This window comes from Chenopodium quinoa, unplaced genomic scaffold (genome assembly GCF_001683475.1).
Source record: "Chenopodium quinoa cultivar QQ74 unplaced genomic scaffold, ASM168347v1, whole genome shotgun sequence".
Classification (NCBI taxonomy): domain Eukaryota; kingdom Viridiplantae; phylum Streptophyta; class Magnoliopsida; order Caryophyllales; family Amaranthaceae; genus Chenopodium; species Chenopodium quinoa.
This window is the reverse complement of record NW_018744093.1, coordinates 3,939,494-3,956,060: the sequence shown is the minus strand read 5'-3', so window position 1 is coordinate 3,956,060 and position 16,567 is coordinate 3,939,494. Positions and strand designations below refer to the sequence as shown.

The 16,567-nt window shown below is 35.4% G+C and overlaps 2 protein-coding genes across 2 annotated transcripts; both read left to right on the top strand.

Moving 5' to 3' along the window:
* Window positions 1-375: 375 nt before the first annotated feature.
* LOC110692169 (pyridoxal phosphate homeostasis protein-like) lies at window positions 376-6,956 on the top strand. Its single transcript, XM_021869170.1, has 7 exons — window positions 376-948; window positions 4,546-4,612; window positions 4,944-4,990; window positions 5,394-5,481; window positions 6,024-6,157; window positions 6,248-6,346; window positions 6,533-6,956. The coding sequence occupies exons 1-7, from the start codon at window positions 724-726 to the stop codon at window positions 6,611-6,613; spliced, it is 741 nt and encodes a 246-aa protein (XP_021724862.1). The 5' UTR covers window positions 376-723; the 3' UTR covers window positions 6,614-6,956.
* Window positions 6,957-9,489: 2,533 nt separating this feature from the next.
* On the top strand, window positions 9,490-12,968 carry LOC110692168 (probable beta-D-xylosidase 5). The gene is made up of 5 exons (XM_021869169.1): window positions 9,490-10,197; window positions 10,288-10,457; window positions 10,615-10,712; window positions 10,806-11,573; window positions 11,847-12,968. Exons 1-5 carry the CDS (start codon window positions 9,520-9,522, stop codon window positions 12,509-12,511), a joined length of 2,379 nt encoding a protein of 792 aa, XP_021724861.1. The 5' UTR covers window positions 9,490-9,519; the 3' UTR covers window positions 12,512-12,968.
* The last annotated feature ends 3,599 nt before the right edge of the window (window positions 12,969-16,567 follow it).

The window sequence follows — 16,567 nt, the reverse complement described above, 5'->3', positions numbered from 1 at the left end:
AATCGATTGATTGTTAGAAGCAGAAAAGAGATTAAATTATTGGATTAAGGGAAGAGAAGAAATTGAGAGATTAAGATCAACGGAAATCGCCAAAAATCGCAAACCCTAGCACAAGGACAGAGAACCCTAGGCCAGGGACATCCACTCACATTTAGGGGTTGTTTGGTTGGATTATTTGGAATGGAGTTAGAATCCATTCCACTAATTTTTTTGTTTAGGTGAGCTTTTTAGTAATGGAATCTCATATCCAAGGGGTTCTAATTCCACTCCATACACATGGAATCCCATACCCCCCCTCCCCCTAAGATTCACAATCCATTCTATTAATGAAGTAAATAATCCATTGTAACATTAAAACCAAACAACTTTAGATTAGTATGGGTTTCAGAATCCATACCTTTCTAATATGATATTTCATATCAATCCATTCTAATATAATGAACCAAACATTCCCTTAAGTTATTAAGAGAGTAACGAATTAATCCCATAAAAGCGTAAAACCCATGACATTTAAAGCACTTTAGTTAAAAAAAAAAAAAAAAAAGTACAAAAATCTAGACCAATCCATTCCAATATTACAAACCAAACACCCCGAAGGGAGTACTCCATAAGTCCGTAGCCAATGCCACTACACCATCAAAGCTGATCACAGTGATACCTCTCCATTTGTGTACCCAAACCAAGCCCATAACCATCTAGAACAAGAACAATCCAGCTAAAATAATGGCCGCAACCTCAGCCATGGAGGGCGTTCCAGCGGCGGCGCTCCGGTCAGTTCTCCACCGTGTCGGCCAAGCCGCCGAGCGTTCTGGCCGCAGTTCCGACCAGGTTAAAGTCGTCGCCGTCAGTAAAACTAAGCCTGTGTCTGTTCTACGAGAGGTCTACGACGCTGGCCACCGTTGCTTCGGCGAGAATTACGTTCAGGAAATCATTGATAAAGCTCCTCAGGTGAAACCTCTCTTTCGGGATTATTAGTTTATTACTCTTTACAAATAAGCTTGTTCTGCTGTTTTTATAGCGTTTTAGGGCTGTAATGTGATGTTTGAGATTGATTTATTGGTGTTTTTTGATCAATTTGCAATGAATTTGAGGGAGTTTATTTGAATTGATGTTAATTTCTATGGGATAGCCAATTGTGAGGATTGGATTTGTATATAGTAGTATAGACTGCAATTTAGGAGTTGGTATTATTTGAACAATAGAAAAGCTTATAATTTGAAGATAGTTAAGGGATATCATTGACTTGGTTATATCTCAACTTCACTAGATGGACGGCGGTAGAGTAAGTCGAATTGGGGACATCAAGGTAAGAATACGAGTACGAGAAAGGGGGCTGGTGAATGCTTCTTCTACTTGGTCGTTATTAGGAATTCGTGGGACACTTAACTTGTCACTACTTAGTACGTTTTCATGATCAAAGTGGTAGTCAACTAGTCAAGGTGATGATGGCTCATTTTAAAATGAAATTTGAGTTAGGCTGCTGCATATGTTGTGTCCATATCATTACAAATTGATGGTAGTCAAGGTGAAAATGGCTCATTCTTGTTGGTCATTATAAGGAATATGTGTAATACTTAACTTTGTTACTTTGTACGTTTTCATGAGCAAAATGGTAGTCTAGCTATGTTCCATGAACTCGGGAACGGGTGTCGGACACGGACACACATGTCCAAGTGTCCGATCCGGCAAGTTCCAAAATTTAAGGACATGGGGACTCTATCAGCTATTTGGACACGGGTACAGGGACACGTCAAAACGTCACTTAAATTTATATAAATAATTTATATATTACAAAAGCTTTAAATTTTTCATCACGTCCACCCCTATTTTTTTTTATTTTAATTCTTTACTCGGTGAATTCTCCTAATAATGACAATCTTCTTCTCTCCATCTTCTCTATATCAATGGTGGTCTTCGAACAAGATGTGTTTTTCTTTCATGTTTCTCCTCTTTTTTACTCTTCACTCTTAATGGAAGTGTCTGAGTGCACATTGAAGAGTCGGACACGTGTCCCATGTCCGTGTCCGTGTCGGTGTCGTGTCGACATGGATACTTCGTGATTTTAGCCGTGTCCGATTAACATAGTAGTCTAGGTCAAGATGATTTATTTTAAAATGGAATTTGGGATTGGCTGTTGCATATGTTGTGCCCATATTATTACCGTTGTTGGAGCTGTGGGCGAGTGATGTAGCTAATTTAGTAGAATTAGAACCCATGATACTTCAGCTGTTGTAGCTGTGGTGGCACGTTATTGAGCTTCAGTTGAGAAATGAGCTAGGGTCTGTTGCTTCTTGGAGCTTCACAAAACTGACAGCCCAACAAAATAATTATACATGTTGGGACATATTTCTCTTTATCGCCAGACCTATCTGCATTAATGTAGGTATGCAATTATGTTAGAAGAAAGGTGAGCGGCGACTGGCAATGTAGTGCCAGCAAGGTATAGACGGAGATGTTTGAGGGAGTCCAGTAAGCATAACTATTTATGGTTGAAGGAACATTAAGCTGACTTGCCAACTGAGAGATATGCATTGGCGACTGCCACCAAGAGAAAGATAAAATATGGGGTTTGGGAAGGGGTGGGGGTTCCTGTTTGCGTATATATTGGTGGATTGATAGCGATGGGAGTGGAAACTGGTTTGGCATATGTCATTGGAGCTTTGTAAGAACATCATAAATGCATGTATTCTGGTTTAGTAAAATCCCATGGTTGCTAAAATGACTTCGAATCCAAGGGATTATTGTAAGTGTCCGTGAAATGTTTGGGACACTGACTATCAAACTGCAGACCATTCAAACACAGCTGCTGATAATTGTCCAAGAACTTTGACTGGGAAGCGAATTCATCGTGTGGTGATGAAAGCATTCATATAATGATCTGTGAAAATGATATCGTCGACTACATCTGCCTTGGTTTGATAGGTGGTCATTGAGAATTTTCAATTTTATTAATAGCAACTTCTTAGTCTAAGGGCTTGCTAGGAGATGAAAGCTGGTCCCATATATTTCTCTTGCATCTAGCCGTGATGCATTGACATGTCTTACGTAGTCTTATATTGTGAGATGAACAGCATAAAGTAGGGAGAGAAGGTTCCAACAACTGCTCCAAAATCGAGTTTGTCTTGGCACCTATGTTACCTATGTATGATAGTTTGGGTTTGGAGTTTGGACACAATGTTGTTTTCTACTTTTCTTTAGTACTAGCCATGGGAGTTGTGGGGTGCTAACCATTAATGAATATTTGGAGGCATTGAAGTTCATCCCTGATTAGAACTTCCTCTATTTAGTTTTCCATGAAATGTTTTTTGTGGGTGTACATTTAAGTGGCTTATTCAGAAAGATGAGGATGAATTGTTTTGAAGGCTCTTCTTAGTTAGAAAATATGTTGAAAGTGTATGTTGCAAGCTTGCAACTATGGAACAACCAGTAATTGGTTCTAGCAAGGAGAATAAATGAAGGATAGATTTATTCTTTTAATAAAATTTGATTAAGAGCTCTTGCTTCTTGAAGAGAAGATTTCGCATATATCTAGTATGAGTGCACAAACTACTTTAAAGATAAACATGAACTATGCAACAAACTAGAATGGTATCTTTTCAACAATAGCGGAAATTTTAATCCGCAGATAATTAAGAGATACCTCAAAGTTGCTCGTTCTTTATCATTATGTAGTGAATTTATAGGTAGTGAGATGGTACATTCGACGCATATTTTAGTGAACATTCTATCTTCATTATAAATTTTCTGTTGCTGTTTTATTTTTATTCTATTTCTTTTATTTAATCTGAGATAAAGTTAAGCTATTATTAATCAATTAAGTATCTATTGGTACTCATAGGATGATGAAGAAGTACTAAATTTTCTAGCATAGATATATCATATAAGTATAAATTTGCTTGCAAAGATTTATACTTAGCTTAATTTAGTACCGTAGTGGCATGTCTGGTAGGCAATCAGTTTGTAAGAAATTTGTTAGGAAAGTCCTATTTTAATGTCCTTGATAAATGTTATACTCTGTAAAATTTATTAAAACACATTAGTACATTACAAAAAAAAAAAAAAAAAAGTGGTAATGTTGGCATATCGGTAATAGTGAATAGGTGAATGAAAACCCACAAGTAGAGGTGGAGAATGATTATTGTGGACATTACCAAGACTTTTAATGTAAAATTACATATAATGCCTAGACAGTCATTTATTGCTGCCTGCTAAACAGGCCTGAGGAGTTGGGCGGATGGCGGATCTAGAATACTAAGCTTGGATGGGCACTTAGTGAATAATTATGCAGACAACTATATATATCATCAATATAATATAATTTTAAACCAATAAAAGAAACTTAAAAGTATTTTTCGTGGGGCCCGTGCCACCCAGGCACCCACATAGATCCGCCAGTGTAAGAGTGTAAGAAAATGGAAAGCAGAACAAAGATGATATGTTTTTATGAAATTAGGCCTGTATTTAAATAAAAAGTGGTTAGCCAGAATGAGCGTTATATCTTCTTATTTGAAGATTACTCATGCTGGTATTTTATGTATCGTGTAGCTTCCTGAAGACATTGAATGGCATTTCATTGGGAACTTGCAGAGCAACAAAGTTAAAGTTCTTCTAAGTAAGACACTCTTCTCTCCCTGAGTTCTGTTCACTCTCATGCAAGCACATACCGATGCAAATGCACCCATCACGGAGGGTGGGTTTTGGAGGGTTTTTTTTTTTTTTTTTTTTTTTTTTTTTTTTTTTTTTTTTGTGGGGGAGGGGGGGGGGGGGAATGAGAGGGAGATGACGGCAACTGTGCCTGGAATTGAATTAATTTTATTTCTTATACATGTATTGGTCTGGTTCATGCATATCTGTCTGTAAGAACCTTAAATTTTTTTTAATTATTCTGCACATCTTTTTCCCCATTTTGCAGCTTATATATAAATAATTTTTTCATTTTGCAGATGGTGTCCCAAATCTTTACATGGTGGAAAGTGTGGATGATCAGAAGGTAAACATATAATTGGCTGGTTAAGTTTTGAGATGAATCAAGTTTAAAAATTTTCGGAATTATATACTAAGTTTTGATATAGGTTTGTTATTCCTCAGTCTTATATTTTGATTTTTATTGTCATAATATGGAAATAAAAATTATTGACTGCATAGTGCCTTTTGGCTGTAGTTTTGTTCAGGTGTTTGTGAATTTAGTTGGTAGCAATCTACTCCATAGCATAACAGGAGTAGTTTCTAAGTGTGGCATTTGTACATTTTTATAATCGATATTTCTCTAATGAAGCATCACCCATCTAGATGATTGATGGTAATTGTATGAGATGGATTTTCAGTCTAGATTGGTAAATGAAAACTGTTATGATATCCAACTCTTCATTGGTTTTTATAACTCATATTTGCAGATAGCCAATCATCTTGATCGTGCTGTGGGTAATCTTGGAAGAAAACCATTGAAAGTTTTGGTCCAGGTGAATACCAGTGGAGAAACATGTGAGTATGATCTTGCTATATGTGATGAATAATGGTTTTACCTTTCTTGCAAGATAGTAAAGTAACTTGTTTGCTATCAATTCTTTTGTAGTAGGTTAGAAGTCCATACTGAAATTAGGGTAAAGGCCAATGCTTTGCAGTATGGCACCTCACAGTTGTTAAGAAATACTAAATTAAATCCATGGTTTTGGCTTTACTATGCTTTGGGCTGAAATGTTTCCCCTTTGTCTGGCATCAGATATCGACTAACACTATTTGTTTGAATATTGCTGAAGATTGCTCAAGATTTTAGTACTCTGCAGCTTTTAAAGTTTTAATCGAACTTGCTTTGCATGAAATTTAGAAAGTTGCTTCCCAACTACGAGCATGTAAACTGAGTCACTTCCATGATCTAGAATATTTATGTATCAGTTTACAATGAAGGATGGTTTGAGGCACTTTTCTATTAATCTTTTGGTCATAGTCTGCTCCTTTATTTCCAAATTGGTTAACTATTCTCATGCTAAAATCCGTATTGATCCCCTTTTCCAATGTACTTGCAGCAAAGTTTGGTGTTGAACCCTCAGAATGTGTAGATCTTGCAAAACACGTTTGCCAAAACTGTCCCAACCTTGAGTTCTGTGGCTTAATGACAATTGGGATGTTAGATTACACATCAACTCCTGAGAACTTCAAGGTATTCTTGTGATTATAAGCTCAGCACAAAAATTGCCTTACTGCTCAAGACCTTGTGTATGTAGTCTAAATTCAATCCTTTGTCTTGTAGACATTAGCGAACTGTAGAAGTGAGGCTTGCAGGACTCTTGGGTTAAAAGAAGAGCAATGCGAGTTGTCTATGGGCATGTCTTCAGACTTTGAGCTAGCAGTAAGAAAATTGTGACTCAATTGAACAATTTCACTTTGTGATATAGTGCTAGTATTAGTGTATTACGTTAACTTATGCTAGCATCTTTATTCTACATGTTGTCATGTCTCGTTGCTGAGATGTGAGAGAATAAACAATATTTTATATTGGGTATTAAGATTTACTTGGCAAGTTTGCTTGTTGCAGATTGAGATGGGCAGCTCAATTGTGAGGATAGGATCCACCATATTTGGGGCAAGAGAATACCCAAAGAAACAATCAAACTAACATCTTCTCCTCAAGTGAACAGTGAAATTTTTCAGTGCCAAGAATTTTGTGGGATAAAATGCTCCCAAACAGCCATGCTGCTATGTTCAAGGTTCACTAAATTTTATGTTGTATACGGATTTGAATGATTTGAATTTTGAAATCATAGCCAATGCACATGTGTATTATACTTGCACCTATGATTGAACCTAGGCATTGGATTGTTGTTAGATAACAATGAATCAACGAATTGTGTTTTGTACTTCGAGTGTCTGCTGACTTTGTTCATTCAGTTGGCAGTATCAAATCAATAAGCTATAAACTATCTCCATTTACATTATGACTACAATACTTTTTCCTGCTATACATTGGATTTAAGATGCAAGAGGGCAGCATGGTATTATTTATAGGGTTGAATTTGCAAATTATTGTGTTTTACTGCTTTCAGATGCACCAAGGTTGGTGCAACCAAGCATCCAAATCAGCACAGATGTCAGCGGCAGCAACGTTGGAAAAAGAAAATAATGCATGGGAAACAACGCGGGTTGTCCGATAATTCTATGCATTCATCAATTTGTTTTCTGATCAAGAGGCTTCCTCTCTGTCTCCCCTCAATCGTTTTTCCTGTGGCTTTGCTTTCATTACAGTCAAAACTCAGTTCATCTTCTTTCCTCTCTCAATGGAGTTTCACTTCTAGGTTTGCTGCGCGTGTAAGTCTATTAACTTTACATTTAATATGAGTTTTTTTTTTTTTTTTTTTTTTTTTTTTTTTTTTTTTTTTCTGTAAAAAACTATGCAGTATAGGTTTATTGAGTTTTTTGTCTGTATTTTTTGTTTGATGCAATTTGTTACAGTATGTGTTACCTTTATTATGTAATTCAACCTCAAACTTTTAGTGGGGCTTTCTCTGTGCTGTGCTGAAAATTAATATTCATAATGTCAATATTTAGACTAATTGAGTTTTTCATTGCTTGGTGAATAGCTCAAAAGTTGTTGGAAAGTCGGGCAACTTTTTCTTTCTCGCTGAATTTGACATCTTTTTGCTTTATAATCACAATAAACGTTTATCACGCATACAAATATACTTCCCAATAAGAACCTCCATTATAAAACTAAGTGTATTTTTTTGCTCATTTGTCTGTATTGTTTATTCGAATATCATAAAATGAACACACAAAAAAAAAAAAAAAAAAAAAAAACTATTGCACTTTGGCTTTTGTATTTTTCAGCTTCTTAATCTTTAGAGTTCAGCGTATAAAAAGGACTCATATAATGACGATTTAATCCATATATTTTATCTGCTGGAAATTACAGTAGATCTTTTGCTAAAGTATAGGAGGTTTTCATTGCGATATCTCCAGTAAATATCATCTATCCGTCCTCCAGTCACCAATGGAGTAAAATAACTTCATAATAAAACGCTGATATCTTGCTACAAGTATAATTTTTGGATCAATTTATGATGGTGAGTGAGGCACTGGTGATTATGCATGGGGCTATTCTCAGACGGCAGAGCTACTGATCTAAGCCTAATACATGAGAAGACATACAGTTGTTAGGATTTTGTAGGGTTGGAGAGTATGCATTGGTGGTATACCTTTCTGACTTTGTGGCAAGGGCCTGCGAGGGGGGCGCAGGGGGTGATCCTCAAGACAGGCAGTAAACTTTGGCTTGCTGCAATGAATTGAACTGTCTTGGTGAGATGATCAAGCATCTCAATCATCGAGCAACTCCGTGTGGTCTTGTCTATTGAATTTTCATTAGGATAACTTACAATATTGCTAGTTTTCAGAAATATGAGATAGGGGTATATGGCTACAAGATTGATTAGATACAAAATTAAATCATGTGTTGAATCGTTAATAATAACTATCATATCAATGTATCACAATTTAACATGGTTGCTAATGGTAGCTAAAAGAATTAAATGCATGATCTTGTGTGACTACTAGCCTCAAGGATACGGTCAGTGAGCTCCTCTGATACATAATTTAGCAAACGATCTTAATTGAAAGAACAAAATGAGAAGAGAGAGTGTTGATGTGGTTGAGTCATAATAACTGACTTACCAAAAAATGAACCAGTTGCTAAGGGCCGATTGGGTCTGGAACACGTGGTAGTGTGGTACCGGACTGTTCCCCCAACCTAGCCTTATGCGAGTGGACAGCTCACCGGCCCAGCAGGCATCCGATCATAGTAGGCTTGGTGAGTTATTCATGAACAGTAGGTTGAAGATGACCGATCAGGTCCCCAAACAAAAGGAAGTGTAAAAATCTAAAAGAGAACGAAAACGATGTAGGATGTATATACCACTAAGCAAAGAGCATGATGGAAGAGATCTGGAGTGTATAATAAGTCTGGTTACATCCAATAAAAATCCCACACCAACGCATACATAGGACCATTAAGGCAGCATTCTTAGGGCCATTTTACCTTCTGTACAGTAAAACTTTTGCTTGCTAAAGCATTAGAATCATTCTCGCTTATAATGTAAGGTTACAGTAAATGCCAAAATAACAACTAGCATGCGTCCAAACTTTTCTTTATAATAAGGAGAATGACCTTAACTAGACCTCAACTCTTATAGTGTTTTTTGGTCCGGTATTTACGATCCAGATACTTGGAAGTAAGGGGAAAAGATGAGAGAGTCACCATGTCCAAGCAATCTTACTTAGCAAGATTCAAACCCCAAACCTCAAGGACTTAAAGTAAGAGTCTTACCAAGTGAGTCAAGTCTTGCTAGGTGAATGCGCCAAAACTCGGGACATTGTGTTTTAGGTACCCAAAACTTACTGTTACTTCACTCAATTTGCACACTTCACTCTACCACTGGTCCAAGGGTTCTAGCTATAAATAAACGCGACTTAGACAAGTTAAAATGTACCTCAAACAAAATATCGTAGTACAAGATTTATTAGGGAAAAAGAATGAGTAGTCTACTTCGATTTTTTCTCTTTTTCTTAACATTTTTCCTAGTCCCATACACTACTCAACAATTTGCATGTAACAAGCGTGAAGTTGATGTAAAAAGATTATCTTTCTGTAACAAATCGTTACCTTATTCTGTTCGTGCTAAGGACTTAGTTTCTCGCCTTAGCTTAAATGAAAAGGCAGAACAACTAGTAAACTCGGCTAGGGGGATCCCTAGGCTAGGGGTACCAGCCTACGAGTGGTGGTCAGAGGCCCTGCATGGAGTCTCTAACACTGGCCCTGGTGTACGGTTCAATGGAACAATACCTGGTGCAACAAGCTTTCCAGCAGTTATTCTATCTGCTGCAAGCTTTAATGCATCATTGTGGTACAAGATGGGCCAGGTTGTGTCAACTGAGGCTCGAGCAATGTACAATGCAGGTCTTGCTGGGCTCACGTATTGGAGCCCAAATGTGAATGTATACAGAGACCCGAGGTGGGGTAGAGGGCAAGAGACCCCTGGGGAGGACCCTTTGGTTGTCAGTAAGTATGCTGTCAACTATGTCAGAGGTCTACAAGAGGTTGATATCTCTGGTAATAGAAACATGCTTAAGGTTTCTAGTTGTTGTAAGCATTATACTGCTTATGATCTTGATAATTGGAAAGGTGTTGATCGCTTCCACTTTGATGCAAAGGTATATTGTTTCTTAGCATCTTAGCAAAACTTTAACTACATTTGACAACAAATAGCCGATCATCTGAATATGGTAATTTAATTTTTGTAGGTCAGCAAGCAGGATTTGGAGGATACGTATCAGCCCCCATTCAAGAGTTGCGTTGAGAAGGGGCGTGTTAGTAGTGTGATGTGCTCATACAACAGAGTGAATGGAATTCCAACTTGTGCTGATCCCAATCTTCTAAAAGGAATAGTTCGAGAGCAATGGAATTTAAATGGGTTTGTACACTTTACTATGTTTAATTTAAGATACCTGTATTCAGTTTCAAAGTCGTACGAAGTAATGAAGGACATCTTGTTTGTTAATATATTGATTTGAAATGTGAATATCCAAAGACAATAAAGTTTGACATCTTCTCCTTGGATATCTAACCAGCTATGTTGTCACTGATTGTGATTCTATACAAGTCTTCTATGAGTCGATCAATTACACAGCTTCACCAGAGGATGCAGTAGCCCTTGCCTTAAAAGCAGGTTAGGTTACTCTTATATCTGATCCTTCGAACTTTCGAAGATAATTTTCTACTCCCGCGAGTCATGATCTATATCTATATAATACTCATGCAGGAGTTAACATGAATTGTGGAGACTTTCTACGCAAGTACACGGTAAGAACAGTCAATGAGAGAAAAGTGGAGGAATCAGTTGTAGACCAGGCATTAATATACAATTACATAGTCCTCATGAGACTTGGGTTCTTTGATGGGGACCCTAGAAAGCACCCTTTTGGAAAACTACGGCCGTCTGATGTATGTACGAAAGATCACAAAAAGTTGGCTCTTGATGCTGCAAAACAAGGGATAGTCTTGCTAGAAAACAAGGGATCAACTCTTCCATTGTCCTCAAAATATGTAAGAAAATTAGCCGTTATTGGTCCTAATGCTAATGCCACAAAAACCATGTTAAGTAACTATGCTGGTGTACCATGCAAGTATACTAGTCCTCTACAAGGGTTTCAAAAATATGTGAAAAGAGTGTATTATAAATCAGGGTGCCAAGATGTGAAGTGTCAAGATAAAAGCTCTATAAAGGCTGCTGCTAAGGTGGCTGCCGCTGCTGATGTGGTGGTATTAGTAGTGGGGCTCGATCAGTCGGTTGAAGCAGAGGGACTAGACAGGGTGAACTTGACATTGCCCGGCTACCAGAAGTCGCTAGTAGAGAAGGTTACTAATGCAGCCAAAGGAAAGGTTATTCTGGTGATCATGTCAGCTGGTCCGATTGATGTGTCATTTGCAATCAAATTGAAAAAGATTCGAGCAATTCTCTGGGTCGGCTACCCAGGCCAAGAAGGAGGTGAAGCCATTGCACAAGTAGTGTTTGGATATCACAACCCAAGTAAGTTTAAACTTTTCTTTCCTGATATAAATCATAAATATAAGAAAACTAAATTCATTCTAACTAAAGCTTTGTGCATAATCTCAAAAGAGAAGTTTCAAGAAAATAAGTTTAAATAGTTCTGATTAATACCAACAAGGTTACCAAAGTTCAATGCACTACTATTTAAAGTTCAGATTAGGTTATACTAAGATAATTAAGCGTTTTTTTCTTGTGAAAAGCATAAAGCCTAAACTATGCTAATTCTCCTTTTGTTTTGGTTGATCTCTATAGGTGGAAGGACACCTGTGACATGGTACCGGAAAGAGTACGTAGATCTAATTCCAATGACAAACATGAACATGAGGAAGGACAGATCCAGAAGACTTCCCGGTAGGACATACAGATTTTTCACTGGGAAAACTGTCTATGAGTTCGGCCATGGACTCAGCTATACTACTTTCATCAAGTTTCTAATACACGCCCCCTCAAAAATAACCATCAAGAGATCATTCGAACAAAATTTCAACAACACCAGTAACCAAACACTGTTTCTTCCAACTGATAAGCAGGCTGATGACAAAATGATCATTGATGTATCAGAAGTAAACTGCAAGAAGTTAGACTATGCTGTTGCAATAGGGGTGAAAAATGAAGGGAAGATGGATGGAGGGCACGTTGTGCTTGTGTTTTGGAAGCCGCCTGTATGGAGTGAGTTCAAGGGAGCACCCAATATACAGCTTGTAGGATTCGAGAGAGTTGAAGTGAAAGCAGGGAAGACAGAATTGGCTGTAGTTAAAGTAAATGTGTGTGAAGCTTTTAGCTTGGTGAATGAGCAAGGAGATAGGAAGTTGGTTACTGGCCGTCATGAATTAGTGATTGGTTCTCCTAGTGAGAAATGGCTTAGCCATAAGTTTACTCTTCGCGCTGATGAAACCATTAAGGATCACCAGATATGAAGCATGTAATGCTACAAGTACATGCTCAAAGTAATAATCCTTTCAGATCGGATCATCCATATAATATACAGTATAATTGGAAACTTTAGATATATGATCTATACATCATGATTTTATTGTATAAATAAGACTTACACTTTCAAGCTTCTATTATTAATATCCAAAGATGTAGCGTTCGTTACTGCATTGTATGAAGCTTGATATTGAATATTAAGATTTTTTTTTTTAATTATTTGACCTTTTGTACCAGTAATACTTCCTTTGTTTTCTTTTTGTTTGAATCATTTGACCTTTTGAATATTAAGCTTCTTTTGGTTTCTTTTTGTTTGAATCATTTGACCTTTTGTACCAGTAATACTTTCGTTTTTCTCCAAATATTGTAACAATTACTATCTAGCTCCTCAGGAGTTGCTGCCGGCTTGTTCCAATCTAGGAGGCCTGGACAACTGGTGCCGGCTTGTTCCTAATTTGACTAGCATATTTGTCAACGTAGAACTTTGACCATAAGTATCTTCAATTAGCAATAAGTATGAATTACAGAGTATGGAGTATAAAAAGTTGATAGTAAACTTTACATTGATACGATTATAACAAGTGCCTATATGACTAACTGACTGTTTTAATCTTATGTACTCATATATTTCATAATCATTAGTCAAAGTGGTGTACTGGATAGTGTAAAAGTGAAAATGGAACACTTAAAAAAACACAAAGAGTACATCATTTTATCAATTTAGGAAGTTTGTGAACACTTTCCTATTTGAGCATGCTTTTTCTTTACTCCCTCTGTCCCTATTTGTTTGCCCTATATTTCATTTTGGGATGTCCTTTAAAGATTGTCCTTTTTCCTAATTAGTAACATGCCCCTACCACTAAACCCACTTACATACACTCATAAAAATGAAAAAGACAAATACACCCTCATTCACCAACAATTTTTTGGTTCAATCTTTAATAAAACACATTTTGCTTATGGGGCAAACAAATAAAAATGAAGGAAGTATATTTCTCCTCGTTGCATGTTCTTTTTATTTAATTTTCTCTTTCTCTATCCTCATCTCAAAATATAAGGGGAGAATATAAGTATAAAATTAGTTCAAGTAGTAAGTGAAAGAGATAAATAATAAAATACGTGGTAGTAGGTTCTTAAAAAAAACCAAAAAAAAAAAAAAAAAAAAAACCTTGTGTGTTGCAATGATTTTAAAAATCGATAAAGTAGTCACTAGTTTTTTTATTTACATATTTAAATGATTTTAAAGAGATTTTTAATGTTGAGACATGAGACTTGACCACTAGAAGACGGCAATGATTAAGGCGAACGCCATGTGACTTATTCACCGATTAAAACCGTGCACAAATTGCTGATTTTATACCAAAAGATACCCTACAATAGCTTATAGCAGATACAACATGCCAAAATCGTTTAATATATGAAAATATAGTCACTAAAATTCGTTAAAACAAGATAACTTCAACTCGTCATGTGCACCAAAACCAACATACTCTTAACAATTTTTAATCTTTTATTTGTTCTTTTTCTATGTTCAACTTTGGCCAACTAGTAATATCCTATGACATTCTCTTTTTCAAATGTCAATTTCTTTGAATTTTCTTTCAATCTTTACAGCTATCTTATTGACATTATTCCACTATATATATCATCTTATACTAATCCATTTATTTCACACAATATCCAAACAATTTCTTACAAACCCAATTTCAAGTTCAACTTTGTTCATCAAAAAAGAGTTCATACCACAAAAATTATATATGGAGGGACTAATACCATTTCTTGTACGTGCTATCAAGAAGCAAAACATACACCAACATAGCTTTCGATGCCTCTCCGATGGCTCGAGGCAGAGCTACCACTTTCTAGGCAGTGCCGGGGACTCCTTCAACGGGTCGTCTCATAGGAGAACACAATCGGAGTTTCAAGCCCCGAGTTCGGTTGATTTGCAGCCTGAAGTTGATCAATTTATACGTTCACGTAGCATGAAGAGCAAAAACATCAAAATGGATACTACTAGCAAAGGGTTAAGGCATATAAAACATCAAAATAATAATGCTTCTTATAATTATAATTATGATTATGGTAATAAGCATGGTTCTAAGACGATCAACAAGTTTCATCAATATTAGTTTAAGGGTTAGTTAATTAAGAGTTGCAAATAAGTTTCATTAAAATTCCAAGTGTGAAAAGATAGATTTTATTATGTGAGTATTTATGTTTAATTTTCCCATTAATCAATTGGGAACTTTAATTTAAGGGGTTAATAATTTTTTTCTCCTTTTATTTGGTTGATTTGTTTTTATTGTAGTGGGTGAAGCTAAAGTAGATTCCATCAGCAATTTGATGGAAATAGTTAGAAAAAGTGGATCCATTATGAATTTGGAATGAATGTTCAATTGTTTATATTATCAACTACTATTGTATTTCTTTGGTTTATGTATTTTTTTTTTCCTTTAATCTATTATATTTTGCTGAGATAGGAAGAATTTTAGATTCTAGTGATGTTTCCATGCGATAGGATGATCATTAGACCTGTATACCTTTGCTTCTTAATTAAAATAAAATAAAATTGAAATGCACATTAATCTTTAATGATTTGATCATATATCTTGTTAATTGGTATTCTAATTGTTTGTAATGCGACAACCTAAGAGTATTGGAATTTTTAAGGCTAAGAGATAAATTCAATGATTAACAAATGTCATAGACTAAGGCCTATTCACTCCACTTTATAAAAAATTAGTTCGGTAAATAATATTTATTTCAGTAATAATAAGTCCAGTTCAGTAAAATTAATTTGAATGTAGTAAAAATATTTTATTTCAGTAGAAATCAGTAACTTTAAAGAAGAAATATAATAGAGAATCAGTAAAAAAAATAATTTCAATTCAGCAAAAATAGTTTAAATTCAGCAAAAGTAATTTTAATTCAATAAAAATAATTTCAACTCAGCAAAAATAAGGAGAAGTGAACAGAGTTTAACATCATGCTCTAAGTATACCAAGTAGGCAAGTACTACACATTCTAATGGTAAAGATAATGTAAAAAAAAAAAACCACCAAGATTATACTTTCTTTATTATTTTAGATGCATCACATTATAAAAAGGGAAGTCTGAATATAGATGCATCACTTTTTCATTTTAACAAATAAACTTTCTCTATCTCTCTCTTATCACATTGGTCCACTTTTTTCTTTATCTCTATTTCTTTCATCTCCATAAATTGTCTAGGAGTTCGTAATTTTTAAAGTGATGCAACTAAAAAAAATGGAGAAAGTACAACATCTTAAGATAAACAAGGCAAAGTTTGAAAATTAATTTCTACTACTTATTTTGATTATATCTCTTTATCCCCTAATATCTCTTTTATCCCTTAATCGTAAACGAACATTGTTTTTTTTTCAGATCCAATTGTAAACGCTAGTACGATTGGTTTTATAATTATTATTACTCCCTCCATATTTTATTACTTGCTCCATTTCTCCATGCGCGGAGTTTTAGGAAATATAGTAAAAAGTAATAAAATATTATAGAATCAAGGTTGCATTGGTTAAAGAATTAAAAATCTAAAAAAACAAAAGTGAGTGTAAGTGGGCAGGTGAGAGAATATGAAAAAAATATTAAAATATAGTATGAGGGGACCACTAGTGGGGAGGAAAAATAGTAAAATACTGTTAAAAGTTTTCAATAAAGATTATGGAGCAAGTATCTTAAAATATGACCGCAAAAGAAAAATGGAACAAGTGATAAAATATAGAGGGAGTACTATTTTTATAATTGGTGAAAGTTGTGAATGTTACAATGAGATTAAACCTTAGTATGAACACAATTAACACAATTGAGTAAAGGTTTGTGGTTAAAAGTTTAAAAATTCACTCCCAAATCTATACTTCTATGTTAAAAAAACGTTCCTAAAAAAATGTTGATGTGTCACATGTACCCCATTCTCGTACTAGCATCACACCAAATCATCATTCAACATTCGTTTTTTCATGTCATTGTCATGATTAAATTAAAATGCAGACAAGCAAAGAGGTTTGAAC

What these genes read in the sequence shown, in the direction of transcription:
- LOC110692169 (XM_021869170.1), top strand. Translation starts at nt 724, where the DNA reads ATGGCCGCAACCTCAGCCATGGAGGGCGTTCCAGCGGCGGCGCTCCGG. An exon ending in AAAGTGTGGATGATCAGAAG is followed by an intron (nt 4,991 to 5,393) that starts GTAAACATATAA and finishes TCATATTTGCAG; the next exon opens with ATAGCCAATCATCTTGATCG. An exon ending in CAACTCCTGAGAACTTCAAG is followed by an intron (nt 6,158 to 6,247) that starts GTATTCTTGTGA and finishes TTTGTCTTGTAG; the next exon opens with ACATTAGCGAACTGTAGAAG.
- LOC110692168 (XM_021869169.1), top strand. Translation starts at nt 9,520, where the DNA reads ATGAGTAGTCTACTTCGATTTTTTCTCTTTTTCTTAACATTTTTCCTA. An exon ending in GAGCAATGGAATTTAAATGG is followed by an intron (nt 10,458 to 10,614) that starts GTTTGTACACTT and finishes ATATCTAACCAG; the next exon opens with CTATGTTGTCACTGATTGTG. An exon ending in AGCCCTTGCCTTAAAAGCAG is followed by an intron (nt 10,713 to 10,805) that starts GTTAGGTTACTC and finishes ATACTCATGCAG; the next exon opens with GAGTTAACATGAATTGTGGA.